The sequence below is a fragment of the Octodon degus genome, unplaced genomic scaffold, assembly GCF_000260255.1.
Source record: "Octodon degus isolate 3935 unplaced genomic scaffold, OctDeg1.0 scaffold00159, whole genome shotgun sequence".
Classification (NCBI taxonomy): domain Eukaryota; kingdom Metazoa; phylum Chordata; class Mammalia; order Rodentia; family Octodontidae; genus Octodon; species Octodon degus.
The window spans coordinates 4,794,600-4,814,834 of NW_004524735.1; the positions used below are offsets into that span (position 1 = coordinate 4,794,600).

General features: G+C 43.2%; 2 protein-coding genes across 2 annotated transcripts in view; one reads left to right on the forward strand and one right to left on the reverse strand.

Annotated features, from left to right (window-relative positions):
- The window catches only part of Nell1 (neural EGFL like 1), a 990,534-nt gene that overhangs the window by 724,614 nt on the left and 245,685 nt on the right, over positions 1-20,235 (reverse strand). The window contains exons 8-11 of the mRNA XM_004642698.1: positions 12,076-12,148; positions 11,442-11,524; positions 3,441-3,575; positions 2,437-2,539 (exon numbers count right to left, since the gene is read on the reverse strand). Of these exons, the coding sequence (XP_004642755.1) occupies positions 2,437-2,539; positions 3,441-3,575; positions 11,442-11,524; positions 12,076-12,148 (394 nt within the window). The remainder of the gene's footprint in view (positions 1-2,436; positions 2,540-3,440; positions 3,576-11,441; positions 11,525-12,075; positions 12,149-20,235) is intronic.
- Positions 17,631-18,516, forward strand: LOC101567152 (histone H1.0-like). The gene has a single exon (XM_004642686.2). The coding sequence runs from the start codon at positions 17,857-17,859 to the stop codon at positions 18,439-18,441; it is 585 nt and encodes a 194-aa protein (XP_004642743.1). The 5' UTR covers positions 17,631-17,856; the 3' UTR covers positions 18,442-18,516.

Sequence of the window (20,235 nt, forward strand, 5' to 3'; positions counted from 1 at the left end):
CTCACTACATAGATTGGACTCACAGTGATTCACCTATTTCCAGCCTCCCAAGTGCTGGAATTACAGGCATGCACCATCACACCCAGTCTCAGTCAGTGTCTCAACGTGTCCTGGGGGTGGGGCTGGCACAGCATGCTGGAGACAGAACCCCAGCCGCTGTGCTTTGCCCAAGCAGGCGCTATGGTCCACTGAACTACTGAGGCGGCCCTTAGGAATTCTATACAAAGGCAAAAACTATACCTATATTTTAGTTAGCATGTGTACCAACATGTTTTTAAAAACTAGGTAACATTCTGAAATACTTTTTAAACCTTAAAACTATCAAAGGAATTAGAGTAAAGAAAAATGACTAATCCACATATACCTAGTGAGAGGACAATTTAATAACATATATCAAGGGTCTTAAAATGTCAGTTTTGGGCTTAGCAATTTCACTTTGGAGAATTTTACTTTAAGAAAATAGAAAACACTGACATGTTCTATATAAAACATCATCAAAGAGTAATTTATAACAATAAAAAGTGGGAAACAATCTAGATACCCAGCAACTGGAGAATAGTTAAATAACAATGGTGGAAACAATGAGGTTAAATGAGAACAAGTTTTTAAAAACACAGAAACCCGGTTAAGCAGTGACGGTAAGTCAGCTAAGTAGGACACGAAGTTGCCTACATAACGAGACCTCAAAAGTGAAATCCATTAAAACTTCAAGCATGACTGTTGTCAGCTGATAATTTTTTGAACTTCTCTTTTCAATCTTTATCCTTCTCTGTGTTTTCAGTGTTATGTAATGGGCATCATGCTTCTATCCTTTAAAAAAAGAAAAAAATCAGCAGGCTAATGTATGAAATATCTAAAGGCCCACTGTACCTGTGTTCAAACAACATCTTTCGATTATACATAGATCAGTATATAGAATTCAAAGTATGGGACTAAAATAATTTCATATTTTTCACAAATACCCAGTAGTTTTTCACCCGTTTTGCTGTGCATTGCTGTACACAATATCAAGCTTGTAAGACAAAAAATAACCCCTGCCTGCTAACAACTACTTTCCCATCACAAAATCAAATAATCAACCAACACTTGAGCCCTTGTGCTTCCTCTATCTCTAGGCATGACTCTAAATACCCTTCATAACAGGAGTAAGTTCCACTGTCTAGTCCAACTTCAAAAACACCTTCCAGAGCACTGGCTGTGCCACGCCAGCCATGTGAAGGCATGTTCCAAACTTCCTTTTGGAGACGCCCAACAAGCACTTGAGCCAGCATGACCAGACCAACTATCTATCTTTCCTCCATCCTAGCAGATGGCATGTTTTCCTTCTCCCCACCCCCAGAAGAAAATCCCTGATGCTCTGAAAGCCCGCAGCATTGTTGTGATTCTCTTGGCAAATAAATGATTTGAAAATTATCCACTGGGCACCATATTTGTAGCTGAACTCTCCATTCAATATAAGCTCTGCCATGGACAAAGCTACTGTGGTACCTCACGGCCCCTCCCCAAGCTGTCACATTGGAAAAGTAACATCCCTCATCCCAAGCTTCCTGTGAAATAGGATAATAACACCCCCACCCTCAAGCGCCCTTGTGAAAATCCAATCAACTGATAGAACTGAAGCCCCACCCACCACCCCATTCCCCCACCCGCACAGCTTATGGCGCATAATCCATCTCCATCTGATACAGTGTCGCCTGAAACACACACTACAAACAGAATGTGGCCCTTCTTCCCTTGATCACTCAGCATTAGGAGACCAGAACACAAGGAACCTTGGAGCTGCTCCCTGAGCACACCCACCTGGCGGAGTGGGCCTGCACAAGCCACTTGCTTCCTGTGAACGCACACACAGAACGAGAGAATAGCAATCAAAGCTCAAGCAAGAAACCTCTGAAGAGCATAGAAAGCCCTCTTGGGGCAGGGGAGATGGCTCAGTGGAATAAGCGCTTCCCTGGCAAGTGCAAGGGTCTGAGTTCAATCCCTGATTCCGCCAAAAAAAAAAAAAAAAAAAAAAAAGCCCTCTAAGGGCCGGCCAGATAGCTCAGTAGATTAAAACGCTTAGGCAGACACAGGGCCCAGGGATTCGATCCTTGGCCTGCTGTGCTGGCTCTGCCACTGGGACATGCTTAGACAGCGATTGAGACTGGGCGGTCAGCGTGGTGGCACAGGCCTGTAATCCCAGCACTAGGGAGGCTGAACAACGGGAAGGATCACTACGAGTCCGATCTATGTAGTGAGACCTATAGACCCTGCACTAAATACATTAAAATGTTTAAAAAGCTAGCTAACGTATCTGCCACACTGCAGGTGCTTACGCTGTCACAGTACACCTGCTATCACATCCACAGACAGCACTTCGCTTCAGTGCCACTGATTGGGACTGGAAAAATATCTGAAAGCACCAAACCCCCACGCTGAACCTCATTTAGGACTTACGTCGGCAGACCTTGCAGCACTGGCCCGCGATGTGCACAGGGAGAGAGTCCAGGGAACAATTGAGGGGCGGGCAGGACATCCGGCGGCACTCCGCAACGCCGCTCTGAGGAAGGAGAGAAGTATGCTCTGAACACTCCGCTGCAGAGAAAGTTCACACCTCACCCCCAGCACCTCATCAGAGAAGGAGAACGGTGTGAGAAATTCCCGCCCCTCTCCATGACCGCCCATCAAGCATCTCTCCAGCCCGCGTGAACCCGTGTCACCTCAATTACTTCTCTGATATACATCACTGGCTTCACCGCACCTGCCCATGTGGACTAAGTAGATTAGGCTGAAAATAAAAAAGCCTATTTTTACAAGAACATAAATAACACCTTTTGCAGACCCTGTCGATCATTTTCGAGGCTCTAGCAATCCATTTTGTATTTTCCTGGACAAACAATGGCATTCTCAGATGTTTATCAAGTAATTTCAACTGGACAAGGGTTGCATGCTAATTTTTAGAGGGGGCCCTTGTAACTCTCTGAAATAGGTGGAGTGTACAAATGATGGATACCAGGAGTGAGAAAAACAGCTTGTATTTCTCTGAAACAAATGACAGATACCATGCAAAATACAACAAAAACCCACAGAGACTAATTAAACCCCTTTAAAAAAATGCATTTTAGCTAAGAAAAAATTGTGATAAAGCTAACTACTGATATGTATGAAAATGAAATAAGTCTCATCTCTCCTCTCTAGATACCTCAATTTCTAAATTCCAAACAGTAAGTTGCTTAATAATATTATTAGATCAAATTAGAGTATAGCAACAAACATTCAGTTTTAACTCCCAAGTATTTAGATAACAAATGACAATTTTTCCAGCAGGCACAATGCATTCATTGCTAAAGAATGTTACACAGAAAGGACTTACCACTGTATATTAAAGAACTCAGTTACACTATAATTACAATGTCTGTCCCCTTTGAGCTGTTATCTTATTTATTCCCAAAAACACTTACTTTGCACGTGCAGTTCCGGCAGTGATCACCGTCAACCCAAGAGTCTTGGTCCCGATACAACAGGCCACTCACTTGACAGGTCTTCTCACAGTGGCAGTTTTCCAATTGACTAAGTCTCGTCTCTGCATAATTTAGCTGCGGAAGAAGAGTCACTGAATATAATGTGTGCAACTCAGTCATCCAAACAAAGCAGTAACAAAGACAAAATATCCAAACGAAAAGAGACAGAGAAGACAACGCTGAAAGTAGTCCCACGGATTCTTAGCAAGGCCTATTTCTGTTCTTTGGAGATTTTTCCCCTTAAACACAAAGTTGATTCACTCTAAATTGAAGATACATTGACTTCCATGGTCTAAGGAAGACCTAATGAGACATTAAAGTGTATCCCTAGGACCTCCTGGGTGTTCATAAAGGAGTGTGCATTCAGCAAAAGCCTGCACAGACACCCACTAATCAATGTGCTTTCAAGATATATTTTTTCACTAAAAAATGGTCCTTCATTTCTATCCCCCTTTTCTGCTTAGTTTTGTCAGAGATGGGTATTCCATTGCCATTCAAATATTGTAGGTGTGTCAATTCAGCAAAATAATCCAATTTAGTCCTGTAGTCCATAATAGTAGTGGGTTATCCGCAGAACTGACAACGTCAGAAGTTGTTGACTTGAGCCTTTTACAGCTCAGCATATTAACATGGCCTTACTTTTATATTTAGGATAGATATACAGCTACTTTCTCTTAATGAGAAGAAAGATTTTTACTAATAGTGTGTAGACAAGATAACATGTCTGCATCTTGCACTATGAATGACTACTACGAAGACAACAATATGCTATGTATTAATTATTGTAACTGTCCTACTAACCTGTTTTGAAACTGTCTCATTGCTATTTCTTTCTCAATAAAATTAATTAAATAAATTTAGAAAAGCAACATGCTCTTAAGGTCTTATCGCCTTGTGTGCTGGACATCCAATTAAGAGCTCAACTTGCATTCATCTCCCACCACCATCTCCCTATTGTTCACACACTAAGCAGAGTGTCATGGTTTATAAACTAGGAAATTCCTGATTCACCTCCAATGAAAAATTCTAGAAGCAAGGGCCAGAGAAACAAAAGTCATACAGTGATCTAGTTTCCCTGGGTCACTATACCCAAACACAACAACCCAGGGATTCATGGTGAGGCTCAAGAGAAGGTCAGAGGAGGTCAGCAAACCTCTAGTTATGACCAGAATTTTGAAAATAACCTTTTTTCTTTTGTTTTAGGCCACTCAACCATTACTACCAATTGCAAAGGTTTAGAATCTCCAATTTCAAGGAAATTATAAAGTTCGGGAACCCTAAAAAGAAACTCATCATGGCGATTATTATTCCCCAAGGGAACCCACTTCTTGTTGTTGCTGCTGTTACTGTTATTAGCTTTGGATGTTTGGAACAAGTATTTGATTTTCAGTGTAACCTCTCTCTCTTCATCTTTCCTGCTAGGTTTAACTTGGCCATGTAACCCATACTGAGCAAATCGAATCTTCCTACATTTGAGCTTCTCCTGGCATCAGGGTGCTGCCTAACCACATTCAGCATGACCAGATTTCTGTGACAGTGCCTTAGAATGTGCTCCAATCATCTCTCCTGATTGATTTTCCCCAGCCTGCATCAATATGTATTCAGAAACACAGTACATGATTTGGGTTGTGCTTCAGTAGAGCGCTCCCCCACAAGTACAAGGCCCTGGGTTCAATCCACAAAGCCAGGCAAAAAGAAAAATATAATACAAAGAAGCCTGAATATAGATAGCTTTTTGGCCTCTATGTTGCCATAGACATGCTAAAGAGTAATTCAGCCCAAGAGCAATATCACTTTTCTCTCCTTTCTCTGACATCAGACTGCCATGATTCGAAAACAAATTCCATCCCCTAACAATTCATCTTGTAGCTTCTCTTTTCCTTCTCAATCACACTTTACGCACCCATGTCTTGAATCCTTTTCCCATGAATAGGAAATCAATTTCATCTCAGATCCCACGAAGACCATTTTGAGCCCCTATTTTAGCTATGACAGTTGAACCTCAGGAACGATGACTCCACCCCTTTTGAGGTGAGATAGCGTTTCCTGCTCTGTGTGCTCCTGTGCATTATTCATAACAGTGCTTCGCTCCATGCGGAATTTTAACTTTCGGATGTGTCACTCATTTCATCCTCTTCCTCCAAGCTTTTGGACAATTTCACAAAAACTTGCCCTTTTCCTGCCTTTTCTGGGTGGCAGCAAAGACAGAGAAAATAACATCCGCGACAAAGCACACAATTCATGACCACCACCACCCCCAAGAGCTAAGGGTTGTCTACCTGAAGAATCAGCAGCTTCCTATGATTCCCTTTAAAATGAATGATCTTCCCGAAGTTCATGTGTCATTTAAAGCTCCAGCCCAATTATAGAGTTTCTATAATCTGTGATAACTGAGATCTTCGGGGGTTCTTTAGGAAACACACATGAAATATGCTGCCCAGACTTCAGCAAGGTTAAGTGACCGAACCACATATAGGCTGGACATAATAAAAAGGAAATTGCAACGTATGCCTGATTATCTTTATTTCATCGCTAGAAGCCTTAGTAGTCCTAGGTAAGGTTATGACCTCACTGAGGATTGAACAAAATGAAGCTAAACTAGATCTCCATACCTCCTAAAAGTGGCTCAGAATTGTATATCTGTTCGGGAGAGAAGAATCCCTACCTATCCTGAAAACCTGGAACAACTCTGGGACCCATTTCACTTCAAGAAGGAAACATCATAAAGAATAACTGATTAGAAAGGCAATGCTTATTAATCCTCCAAACCTAGGCACTTCCCTAAGGTGAATACTGGCAATTAATACTGCTCCATCAACACTGAGCTATGTTTATCTACAAGCTCAATTCCTAAGGAAAATTTCAGTTTTCACATTCTAAATAAAAAAAGAAAAATAAATAAATTAAAGGGTGTTTGTCTCTCTTCGGATCTTTTATTTTTATTTTACACATATTTAGCCATTTTGACAACACTGTAAAGTCCTGATCTAGGTAGTAACGACCATGTCAGACAGATACCATGACAAAAAGACATTAAGGCAGAACACTAATTTTTCAAAGGAATTTAATATGGAATCTTATCTTCCCTTTCCTCTGTTAATCCTATAACAGTAATAGAGAAAAGCAACTTTGAATCAAAAAATGAATTGCATTTTCTGCCAGTGGCACTGGTGCGCTGACTTTATACAAATTCATTTGCACAAGCTATTTCTGTACTACCTGCCATTGTCGGAGAAGACTGGCAGATCCAGAGCAGATGCAGTACCAGACCTCCATCTCTATCCTGTGTACCTTTGTTCCTGTATTTATCTATGTAGCCATGGACTGAATCCCTTATTCTTCATCCACACTGAACAATAGACAGAGCGGGCCTTGCACCGTAAAAGGTCAACACAGACATCTGAGTATGTTAGTCACACAGAAAAAAGCTGTTCTTCTTTTGGAATACTCTTTATTTTGTGTTTGCTGCACAGAAGGGAAAATCTTGCTGTTGCTGTTTCTGTTTTGTTGTTGTTGTTGTTGTTGTTAAACCTTTAAGTTTAATTGAACAATCATTACTGAACCTTCAGAATGACGGAAATTTCAAGATAACCACGTGAAGCCTGAAATGCCTCTCCAAGTGCTTCTTCGAGCTACTGAAGATTTACACACAACTATTTAAACTTTTCCAGCCTCTCATGTCTTTTCCTTCTGAGTTTGAGGGTAGAATGCCACTGCAACACAGACGGGCTCAAGAGTGGGACCTGACCAAACGCACTGCCAACACACCCACCTAGCAGGGGCCCAGGCTGGCAACCTCAACACTGCCTGAGGCAATGTCAGAGGGAGCCTGGGCAGCAGTGGGCTCCTGGGAATTAAAGTGTCAGGTAACACAACAACAAAGGGCACTATTACTTTAGGAAATGGCCCTGCACCTTCTCAGCATTGAAGAAGCATGATTTTTGTCAGAATGTCAGGCTTTCTTGAAGGACTTCTTACCTAGCCTCACCTCTGTCACTGGAACATAAGTGACTAAAAGCCAACATCCCGAACCCTCACAGGCAGAAAGGGAGAGTGGGCCACTCTAGACATACTCCTGGGCTGATCTGCTGTTCCTGTTACTGTTTTGTTTTGTGTCTTTTTGAGATAGGGTTCACCATGCAGTTCAAGCTGGCCTGGAACTCCAAGCAGATGTCCTGCCTCAGCCTCTGGAGCTCTGGGATCGCAAGTGTGTGCCGCCATGCTCAGCTTCGATCTGTCAGGCCTGATGTGATTCTAGCTACCAGCCCCTGGGCAGCCTGTGCCCTGCGCTTTCTCACCGGCACAACAGGATGTCCACTCCGACACAAGCCTGAGGGCTTCTAAGCCTTCTCAGCACCTGCTCTGGACCAAGCCTGGGCAGCCATCTGCAGCCTCTGCCAGTCTTTGGGACACCAGGACACCAGAAAAGGGTGCACTGTCTTGGGACCATCTTTCCCTCGTGGTCACCCTTTTGTTTTACTTGGTTCAGTCCCATAAATACCAACAGCCACCCACTGCAGAATGGCCAGCATGAGTCCTGTACCCAAAGTCATGTGCCCGGTCCCAGGGGTAATGGTTATCACCATTCCCTATACAGGGAGGCAGCAGCTACCAATCCAATGTGCTCAACGCTGAAACATTTTAAAAAATAAATAACAAAAAGTGTCTCAGAATCAGATCAGTCTGACTCCAAAGCCCACTGCCTATCTCAATCAAGGCTACTGGACCAAACTTGACTAAACTTCCAAAACCTAGCTCTAAGCCCAGAAACACCATCTTGCCTCAATAGGATTACTGAACTAACAGCAGAACCTGGGTCCAGATGGACCAGGAGCCACAGAGTTTCCTGTCCATCAGGAAACCATGTTTTGCTTTCAGTGTGCCTCACATCTCCAACTCCATCTCCTTCAATCCATCCAAGGAGTGATTGCACTTCTGCTTCCGCCAAGATGGCAGAATAGACACCGGAAGTATGCTACTGAATAAACTGACCAAAATGCCATATCCAATATACAAACAGAAACTTCCAAAAATCATCACAGAGCTGACACAGAAGGAAAAATGACACAACAAAGTGATAGCAGAGATCTCAAGAGCCAAGCAAACACCAAAGACAACCTAAGTCCTGCAGGTTTCTGCCCATAAGGTCTAGCTTGAAGACTGCACAGGTATAAGGAACAAGGTCGGAAGAGATCAGCCCAAGACTTAGTCTTCCAAGATGCTCCTACAGGAAGGTGGGGGCCCAACAGGCTATGCAGCCTGCTTTAGAATGAACACAAAGGAATCAGCCTTGTACAGCAAAGCACTGAAAGTACATTTCTGTTCAGGCCAGAGTACTGGCTAGAGGGGGCAGGAGGGCTCAAAATTCTCAAGAATTCTTTCCTGAGAATTCTCCTGGCGTAGCCTAGGTCTGGGGACTCATTCTTCAGAGTCAGACAATGTAGTGTGTGGTGTTCCCAAGGGGTTCTGGCAAGAGCACACCCAATGTGACCCAGGGCTTCAGAGTTCCCACTACTTTCCAAGGCAAACAAGCCAAACATAGACAAAAGGGAAGCTAAAAGGCCTCGTTCCTGAGCCCCTCCTCCTCATGAGCTGCTGCAGGCTCTACACTCCCTCCCAAAGGTGTCATCTAAACTCTCGCTCAGCCCCATGAAGCCCTCCAGCAGGCATTCCTCTTTCCCTTTCTTTGTGAGCCCACCCCTCTTTCTGTGCCCTAGCCTCTTGCTAGCAGCAGCCACCTCCTTCTCCCTACCAGTTATTCCCTCTTTATATACTTTAGCTCCCTCTCCAACCCCTCTTCTTTCCAACCATAAACCTTCTCAGTTGTGTTAGTTGTCAGAAGCTAAGGACCTGAGCTCAGGTCCCAGCTCTACCATCTATCACCTTACACAAAGCTCCCTTTCTGGACTCCAGTCTTCTCAATAGGACAATAAACCTAGCTTCCAAGATTACTATGAGAATTGATTTAAACTGCTTAAGTATTGGAACTTACACATACAAAGATGTTCAATAATTATCACCTCATTTGAGTGTCTTTATAACTTCTAGGTCAAAAAATGGACAAACTAAAACTCACAGGCCAAGCCTGGCCTATCACTTGTTTTTCTGACATTGTATGAGCTAAGAATAGTTTATATACTTTTCAGTGATTATGTTTTCACTGATTATTATTTAAAAATCATTTAAGTTATATACATATATAGTTGAATTTTGCTTCTTGAATGAAAAAGCCCAGTATTTACTAGCTGGCCATTTATAGAAAAAATATTTTAACAATTCATTCTGAGGATTATCACAGATTATACATTATGCAGTGAAAATGGAAGTACTCTATTGTAGAATTATAATTCTCTTATAGTTTGGAAGGAACAGACTTACAAGTTTGCCAAAATGCCAGGAAGGGTGGGATTCAGGAGGCAGATTAAACCGTCTTCTGCTCGCTGTTTCCCACAATTAAATACTTTCTACCCCTCCCCCATGTCCACTTTATAGTATAAAGCTTTGAGGACAGAGCTCACTGCGGCTCCTGGATCACTTATAGCTATCATGCCCTGCAATGAAAAAGAAAAGGCGTCCTCAGAGCCAGAGAGTGGACGCCGACAGTCTCCTGAGGCTGAGTACCACAGATCTCGTTTCAAACACTTAGTGGCACGCTGAAGTCTAATTAACAATATTGAGATCAAGCCTCTCTAGACAATCAAGCCTCCGTGTGCCACAGGCGGGCACAGCCGATGCCTCCTGCGCCTCGCATTGCTACTGCTCTGTGAAGTGAAGGCCTGAGCTGCGACTCAAACTTCTGACTCAATCTTCCTCTTCGCAAAAACAGCCTCCGTGTGCTATTTCTGTTTTCCAGACGGGGGTGGACTCGGGTTGGCCAAAATTTGAGTTTGATAGAGAAACAAGGTCTCCACTAACACAGCCTGTGGAGCCAAGTTGCAGCCTCTCACCCAACCACTTAGCTTCCCACCAAGTAGATCTGCCATGCCTGAAGGCAGCAGCAGTCATAGCCACAGGTAGAAGAGAACAAATGTATCATCTTCAACATTATTACAATTCTTGCTTCTGCGAAATATAAGGTCTCTCGGGCTCTACCCAATTCTCTCTGCACCCCAGGTCAAACTCATATTCATAGCTAATTGGTATCATAACAGGGGTACCCTCATCTTCTCTCTTTTTCAGTGCCTTTCTGCACTAAGGCTTGGGGATTTCATCACAAGTCTACATTTATGAATAGATACTAAGGTTTCTAATTGCTTAAATTTTGTCTCAGCCCCTCCACGTGGACATTTCTGAGGCAGAAGTCATCTCTTACTCATCATCATAACTCCAAGCCTGTCCCAGCGCCTGGCAAATAGAAGCCTCTCACAAAATGTTGGTTCCATGAACAACGGAGAGGAAGAAAAAAGGCAGAATCCTGAAAATGGAAAGTGTCTAAGGCACAGATCACTTCTTCCTTCTTTAACATGAACTCAGTCCTGAAACAAAGCAGAGGTCAGGTCTTCCGGTGACAGTCATCTGTTCCTAACAACAGCTGTTTTGCCTCCTCTTGATTTTTGACAATAACCCTTACGTCCAAATTGCACTCACTTGTGAGCAGCAGCGGCTCTGACCGCCTGTCATCTCACCGAGTTACTAGCTTATTGACCACTGGGCAAATTCTTTTCCCACTCCCAGTAACACAGGAAACCTACAGTAATATATATTGCCTCTTGCTTCCACATATTTTTCAAGAACAACATTTAGATGCAGCCTAATGGTGTCAAAGGTCTGAATGGTTATGCTTAGTAGGAATGGTCCCATTTCAGGGGAGAAAAGAACGCACTTGTCATGACATATTGCAGGTGCCAAGGCTAAAAACATTTCCATTATAACATATCACTCTAAATTCTTGATATGACAGAGAAAGAAATGAAACATCACAAGTGAAATTTAGATACCTACTTTTGCAGTCATCTTGGCCAAAAGCTCTTGTAAATCCATTATTCCTTGCACCAGGCTTAAGAAATCGCTGCAGGTAGGGCAAGCTCAATAAAGAAAATATAAAATATATACATTGATCTTGTGCTAAGGTAAGAAAGAAAATTTTAAAACACTTATTTGATAGTATAGAACAGTTTTGGCTCTTTAGTTAAAATTTTGGTAAAGTCAGAGAGGAGTTCCTTTCTGGATATTTTTCTTAAAGTATCATTTTGACAGAAAGGTGATGAGAAAAATATAAAATATCATAAGAGAGAAAAAGTGAGCTCATATCCAAGTCCAAAAGTTTAAAGAACAGTTTTGTAAAACAGTAACAATTTAAGACACACATATGTATATAATTGAACGTATCTGTTTTACAAAACAAAACCTGTTAACACATCCCTTTTCCTGCCTTCAAGTTTAGATTTTGTGCATAGGAAAATCTTTTTAAAATTTCCAGGTGCAGAAGCATGCCACACAGATAATGAGTTTTCTCCTGGGACCCTCCCCGCCTCAGAAAGCAGCGTGGCCTTCTACGCATGCCTTCCTAGCCATGTTCCTCTAATATCATGAACATGTTCTGTAAAACTCTCCAACGCCTTAAGGTACCACTTACTGCGGTTCAGGTTGGGACACTGCGTTATGTATCCATTCGGCATAAAGATGATCTTCCCGTCCTGGATGATCCCCTTGAAGAAGAAGAGACAGGTAGTAATGAAGGGTCCGGTCACAGTGCAAGTGGCCATGTGCAGGCCCACAGCCAGGCAGGTCAGATGATTTTTTAGAAAGACTGATTCGCTCAGGTGAGCTGACCTTGGCCAACACCGACCCACTCCACACCACTCTCTTCTAGAAGCTCTGAGCTGCAGCTTCCTTCGGCCACCCAAGCCAAAACCAGCTATCACTGTATAATTCCACAGAGATCACAGCACCTGGATCTGTCAGTGAGCATTCTTACGCTATCAAATGAAGCAGACACTGATACAATTAAAATTCTTTTCAATGCCTTAATCATCCTGGTACATGAAATATTACTGATTTACAGGGCTTCTTCTTTCAAGTGGGAAGAAAGATGTAACAGGCCAAAATGTTTCCACTGATTCACTCAGTCAAGGAAACTAAATTAGACCTCAGAAAATTTCCCTAATTATATACCCCTCAACTGAGCAACACTGAGTCTTTCTTATGGAAGACCACCTAAGCAACTCTCCTTGAAAGAAGAGCAACTATCTCCATTTTGTCTGTGTCTAATCTTATTTCTATGTATTGATAGGTACAGAGCTGGCTAGGACTTTTCCTTATCCCTTCAATTGGCTTTAAGCAATGCAAATGCATATTGGTCTAGCCAAGGTGCTAATGGTAGATGGGAGGCATGTTTCCCCGGTAACACCCCCCCACACACACACTGCTCTTTACTATGAGCCAGGTCAAGACAGGAGAAGAGCCAGTATTCCACACTGTTGGCTGGTATCAAGCCACAAGATAGAGGCTATGACTTCCTGGGACTTAAAAGATCACACATCAGAGCTGAAGCACCAGACCCCAAAACATTATATACTATCTCACCTGTGCAATGCAGATTACTCTCCACAGATCCTTCTCTGAGTATTGCAGGGATGAATGCAGGCCTCCTACCTAGCCCAGCTCACAGCACTCACTGACTTCCTACCATTCCCATCCTCAAGCCACTCCTCCTTCAAGACTGAATAAAAGCTGGGTTTGGCCCCAGGTCCAGGCTGTGTTCCGAACAGCCATTACGGAGGCTGGACTTAGGACTCCTGGGCTCCCCACAACTATAAATATGTTTTAGTATCTTTATTCTCATGGTGGGTTGCACTGGAAGTGGTAGATTAGAATTCACTTGATGGGATTCCAGTAACTTATCAATGGGATTACAAATATAAACTTCCCAGATTGAGACAAGGACCAAGAAAGGCTCCCTATCCTTTCTAGATGAATCTTTAGATGTGCTCAATGTTTCTGAGAGCAAGGTGCTCTCTTAATGCTGTAATTCACCTGGAAGAATGCCCTAACTTTAACAAAGTCATCAGCAGCGACATGTCTCAATGAAGATATTGGCTTGAATTCAGGATTTTTCATGCTAAATTTAAGATTCTGTTTTCAGGTTTGTTTGGTTTGGGTTTTTTTTTTCTGATTTGATGGAAGCAATTACTACAGAACAGATGAAAGATGTGCAAGCTGGTTTCAGAATTTTTGAGCTTAATCTATAAATAAAATATAGGCTTAAGATGGTACTACCAGTCTTTCAGAGGAAGAAACATACAACATTTATGTGCTCATCTTCAGCAGAAGGCAATCAGCAAATGCTGTTTTCTGCTTATTATTTCAAGCTAAACTATTAATTGGAAATATTAATTCAAATAACAAGACCACAGCACCACTTCACAGAAATATACACATTTGTTAACCTCCTCCTCTTTGAGGACAAAACAGTGTTTGTGGCTGTGAGCAGAGACAGCCTCCCCATGGGGAAGAAGGCCTGGTGGTGTTCCCCAATATTAGTTCATCATCACATGCATGGGAGGGCCAGGGAGCACCTGATGGAGTATGGACCAAGTGAATGAGCTGTGGGACTGGACGGCTTGGTTTTCCATGCAAATCAACACATGCCTTTATTCCAGCTACCTGGGAGGCTGAAATCAGGCAGGTTGTAATTTCAAAGTGACCTTGGACATATATTTTTAAAATACTGAAAATGTAATTTATTGCAGAAGCTCTGGGCTCAAGTACCAGTACCAGTAAAGAAAAAGAGGCGGGAGAGGGAGGGGGAAGGGAAGGGAGGGGGAGGGGAGAGAGAGAAAAAGGGGAAGGGGAGGGGGAGGGGGAGAAGGAGAAGGAGAAAGAGAAGGAGAAGGAGAAGGAGAAGGAGAAGGAGAAGGAGAAGGCACTTTCAGACACACTGGACACATAGAAAAGGTATATGATTAAGAGTAAGAGGGCCTGGGTCCACATCCTGGATCACACTGTAACTTACTGGATGGTCATAGGCAATAAGTAAACTATATTTTCTAAGCCTCAGCTACCTCATCATGAAAGTCAGTGCTGGATAAAAAAGTTAACGACCCTTCCAGCACTCAAGTTCTAGGTCTATTAAGCAAACATACAGGCTCATTTTAGAACTTTGTACTTTTATTATAATATATATATATATATATATATATATATATATATATATATCATACAGACAAATCTATAAATTTCCATCAAAGAACAAACTATCTAAGCGAATTAAATAGCACATTAGAACACATCTGTCCAATCAAGTTGATTATGGATGAATTTACAGTAACCAGCTATACTGGTATACCCACAACTGAGCAATTTCCAGTGACATGGGCAGTTTCAGCACTAAAACCAAGATATTCCCAGGACAGCTGCCAACCTCGGTGATGCACCACGGGCAAAATACTACATGTGCTGGGAAAAAATGAGGCCTATTTTCTACTCATCAGAAGCTTCTAAATCGTTTTCAATTTTTTCATCCAGAGAAAGGGAATTCAGGGGCTGGGGAGATAGCTCAGTGGTCTAAGTGCCTGCCTGGCAAGTGCAAGGACCTGGGTTTGATCCCCACTACTGCATGCCATGCTGGTCCCGGGATCCCAAGTGCAGCGTGCCTGACACCGAAACCAGGCATGGTGGTGCACACCGATGATCCCAGCACTGGTGACACTGAGACAAGAGAGTCCCGATGAGGCCAAGCTGCATAGCAAGACCCTGTACCAAATAAATAAATAAATTTTTTAAAAGTTAAAAAGGAACTCAGAAATGTGAATGAAATGTATCATGGTATCAATTATAATTTTTTAAAGCACAAAATCCATTTGAAGAAATACTCTATCCCACTTATCCAATATTAACAAACTCTACGGCACAGCATTTTTTCTATGTGTGTGTGTGTGTTTTTTTTTAATTAGGTGACCCCACTATTTTTAGATATCTGATAAATTACAAATTGCTTCCCCAATCTTTCCTCTACCTCTTCTGTCCCACTGTTGATCTCTGACCTATGTGGACATAGGTCACACAGATCACTGGGTGAAGATCAATGATGTTGACTGGAATCAAAACAGAAATAAGAGCTGACTGCCTCCCAATGCTCATTAACACAAACGTCTAAAGCACTTGGTATTTTTTTCTCAGGAAAGGCCACGGGGTTAACCCACATACTGGCCTAGACACTAACTTGTCAAATGACTCTGGATCTGAATGTGAATTTGATGCCGAATGCAGTTAATTTGATGCTGGGTTAAAACAAAGGTGGTCACACACACACACACACACACACACACACACACCAACCTGGAATGCCAAATGATTATTCATTCAGTGTTAGGGACATACTATAAGTAAGTTTAGTCATTTTTATGGCTTGTGGTTAGATGCCACCACGGAAGCCTCATGTGGTCATAATGGGGCTTTTTCAGAAGCGGCTGGACCTAGGACATGTGATACAACGTAAAAGACAGAAAGAGGCTCCTTGTGTTACTCTCTTGCTTACTTAATTTTGCTGTCTTCAGCCTGCAATGAACTGTTTCTCCCCTGTGACGCCCCCTCTATGTGCTGCTTTGCCGTGGAGCCCGCCAGTTATGTACTGAAACCTCTACAAACTGTGAGCTAAATAAACTTGTTCATGTTTAAAAATAATAATAACAACATGTAAATGTATGGCTCTGTCCCTGTCATGTTTCCTAGCTTTTCTCCTTGCCTTCTCTTCACTGTCTAATTCTTAAGTTCTCGCTTTCCTTTTAATTGTGTTATAACTTTCTATTTTTATTTCTTCCTTTGAGTTCTTACACTAGGGAGACTATCTGATATTTACACAGGTAGGTCTGGTTTATTTCATTTATGAGTATATCTTCAAGTGGCATCCACTTCAATATAAAGGATTCGAGTTTATCATTCTTTATATCTGAGTAATATAAGATGGCTAAGGCAATGATCCTGAGAATCTTCACCAGGTTTTTGAAACTAGCAGTTAGTTGGTAGGATTCTCACCCTGACTAACTATATATGCTGATACCTGTGAACTAAGCAACTGTGCTGAAGATGGCAGTGTGTAATACTAGGGCCATGCTTGGAATGCCTGTCATTCTGGCCTTCTAAATATGTACTGCTTGTCATGTCATACCAATTACTGCCATACTGTCTCTCAAATAAATGTTTGTTTTAAAAAAAAAAAGGGTAATAAATGAAAACAGACAAGAAAAAAAATGTCACAGGACTGTCCTGTTACAATGCTGTATATGGTTAGATTTCTAAATTTCTGTGTAAACATGTAATTGTTTATTCCTGTTTTTTCAATTTTTTTTTTAGTTTTTAATTTTTTTTTCCTTTTCTTCACATTTTGTAGGGACTTAAAGTTTAACATATTAATACTTGATGGAAAAAATAAATAAATAAATAAATAAAACAAAGGTGGTGCTACAGTACAAATACTACCACACAAGAAAGTGTGAGTCTGTGTGTGTCCATGCAACAACATTTGTGTACAAGGAAGAGCACTTCCAAAACTGCTCCAGGAAGTGGGGAAAATGATGGATAAGTGTGTGTTGGAAACAAGAAAAAAAGATTCCTGGCCATGTGTCTTCACAGAGGTCCTCAAGCTCCACCCAGGGCCGGCACAGGTACCACCACTGCTGGCATGGCCTCTTAGGCAGCAGGCTGCCCAGCACAGGACAGAGGGCCTTAGGCACAGCACCAGGCTTCCTCGGTATTTGCAGCCTTTGCCCACGCTCACAGTACTACCGAGTCCCTTCTTCAGATGAAGAGCAGCAGCTCCATTAGATTTTTCATGGAAGCGAGAGCCCTATGGGAACTGGACACCTGGCAGAGCTAAGTACCTGCTCCTCTGATTTGCCTCAAACCATCCCCTCCTCTGCACTCTTTGGAAAACTTGGTCCATGAAACCAGTCCCTGATGCCAAAAAGGTCGAGAATCAATGTTTTACTGTAATCATTTCTTAAATTCAAACACTCACAATATTTTTGATCAGGCCTTTTATACACCCCAGCAGCTGCCCAAGAACACAAGCCAGAAGTCCTGCATTGACTGCCACGTGGATCACTTAGTGACTAGATACCTGCTGATAAAAGAAGAATTTGCAGATGCGGAGCTGGGAAAGGGGAGGTGGAGGAGGCGGAGGCAGAGCGGGAGCTAGGCGGTTGGACCGAGCAGCAGGCCGGCGGGGCTGGGCCACGCAGAGCAGGCCCAGCGAGCCCTCCCGTGACCCGCGCCGGTGGAAGCAGCAGCAGCTCCTCGCCCGCATCCCGGATGGCCCGAGTCCGGACGGGGCTGGTAGCTAGAGGGCCAAGAGCAGATCCCTCTGAGGGCTGGCCCTTGGGAAGGCGCCTTCAGCAGCGGGACCAGGCAGGCCACCATGACCGAGAACTCCACGTCCGCCCCTGCGGCCAAGCCCAAGCGGGCCAAGGCCTCTAAGAAGTCCACAGACCACCCCAAGTATTCGAACATGATCGTGGCTGCCATCCAGGCCGAGAAGAACTGCGCTGGCTCCTCGCACCAGTCCATCCAGAAGTACATTAAGAGCCACTACAAGGTGGGGGAGAACTCCGACTCCCAGATCAAGTTGTCCATCAAGCGCCTGGTGACCACCGGGGTCCTCAAGCAAACCAAAGGGGTGGGTGCCTCCAGCTCCTTCTGGCTGGCCAAGAGCGACGAGCCCAAGAGGGCAGTGGCCTTCAAGAAGACCAAGAAGGAGGTCAAGAAGGTGGCCACACCAAAGAAGGCAGCCAAGCCCAAGAAGGCTGCCTCCAAAGCCCCAAGCAAGAAACCTAAAGCCACCCCAGTCAAGAAGGCCAAGAAGAAGGTGGCTGCCACACCCAAGAAAGTCAAAAAGCCCAAGGTTGTCAAGGTCAAACCAGTCAAGGCATCCAGGCCCAAGAAGGCCAAACCGGTGAAGCCCAAAGCCAAGTCCAGTGCCAAAAGGGCCGGCAAGAAGAAGTGATGAGGAAGCCTTTTCTTACGGACACTCCACTCTCTCACTCTGTAAATACTTTTTTCCTTTCTTCCTTGATTCTTTGCAACCCTCTGCCCCATTTGTTCTGACTTTATAAAAGACAGACTTTGGATTCCTCGGAGATTGTGGAATAATTGCTTTTTCCTTCCAGTTGTGCAAGGACCGCAACAACAAATCTCATCTCTGTAACGATGAGGATGTACCTATATTTTGTTCTGTTGATTCGCTGTTAATCTTAATGGGGTTCGGGTTTGGGTGGGGTGTGTGTCGTGTTGGGGGGGTTGCTACGAGAGAAGATGGGGACGGAGAGACAGGCTCAGCAGTTTGTCCTCCTAAAGAAGGGAGCCCAGGAGTTTATTGTAAAGGTCTGTAGGAGTGTCTTTAAGGTGTTTTGTTTTGTTTTTTAAGTTGGGCACCCCTGTGAGAATTTCGCAATCTTTATTGGGGTGAGAGGGGAGAGCCGCAGGGGGTCCGTGGCCAGGTTCTTCTCTCCTCAGTCTGCGTGCCCTTCTGGCCTCCCTATTGTCTTAGGGAAGAGGAGGGGGACAAGTCGCAGCTGCTTGGAGAAACTAGATTTTCACTGTCAGCTAGAAATCTGCCATGGGGGAGGGGGCTCTGTGGCGTCGGCGAAGTCTCTTAATGGGAGCAGAAACTTTGGGGAAGGATGGGAAGTCAGCCAAGTGCCTCAGTGTGCCCTGTTGAAACTTGGGTTTTTCCATACAATTTGATGGATTGTTATCGCCTTGGGACGACTTTTTATTTCTCTGTGTTTTGTTCCTTCTCTAAAGACGTGGCTTTGCTTGGTCTGGTGGGGCTCCAGTCCCACCACCAGCTGCTTAAAAACCTCCCGAACTCTTTTTACTTCTGAGTCTGTGTTTTGTTTTGTTTTGTTTTAAGCAGATGTAGAGGGGAGGGGGAGGGGCAAGGAGTGGACAGTAAGACATAGTGCAGTTGATTTGGAATTTGCTACGTAGTTATAGAGCTAGATCTATGTGCATGTGTGTGTATTTGTATATATGCATACCTAGGGCTACTACTTAGGCTTTACATCAGGAGCTGGGAGAAAAAACCTGTACAGTTGTCTGTCTTATTTTTAATATGAAAAATCACGCACTTGCGCCACCCCACCCCCACCTTTTTTAAACAAGTGTTACTTGTGCCGGGAGAAATTTGCTGTCATTGTAATTTTAAAACTTTAAAATAAAATCTGGAAAAGGAAAAAAAAAGAATTTGCTAAACCACAAGAAGGGATTTCCTAAAGTATGAAACTACAAAGTAGCTCTATCTGCCTTATTCCTTCACCCCCCAAAAAAATAATCTGTGAGGCTTTCCACAGGAAAATGTGCCTACCAGCACTGTAGCTGCTCCCAAAGGAGTTAAGGACTAAAACAACAGAATTTCTGTCATTTCTCCCTCTTTAAATTTCAAAAGACCCATACTTAGCTAGCACTGCACCTTGGCTGGGCCTGTGCTAGCTGAGCTCTGTGGTTCTCTTTTTTTCAGACCTACGCTTTAGTTCACATCACTTTTCTCAGCAGTGTTTCTCAAATACCAGTTCCTTAAGCTCCTAGACACCTTGAGGTTTTGTTTAATAATCAGATTTCCTGGACAACCCCACATTTTCTCTTTCAGCAGGACACATTTCAAAAAGTGGCTGCAGATCAAAGGTTCTCACTTTGGAAAAAAAAAACCCTGCTCAATGGTCAACCACAGGTCTTTTTTGGAACAAGAGAATTTATTGACTAGAAGTTCACATTGAGAGAGAGAGAGAGAGAGAGAGAG

Excerpts from the sequence above, each read along its gene's own strand:
- LOC101567152 (XM_004642686.2), top strand. The coding sequence starts at position 17,857 with ATGACCGAGAACTCCACGTCCGCCCCTGCGGCCAAGCCCAAGCGGGCC.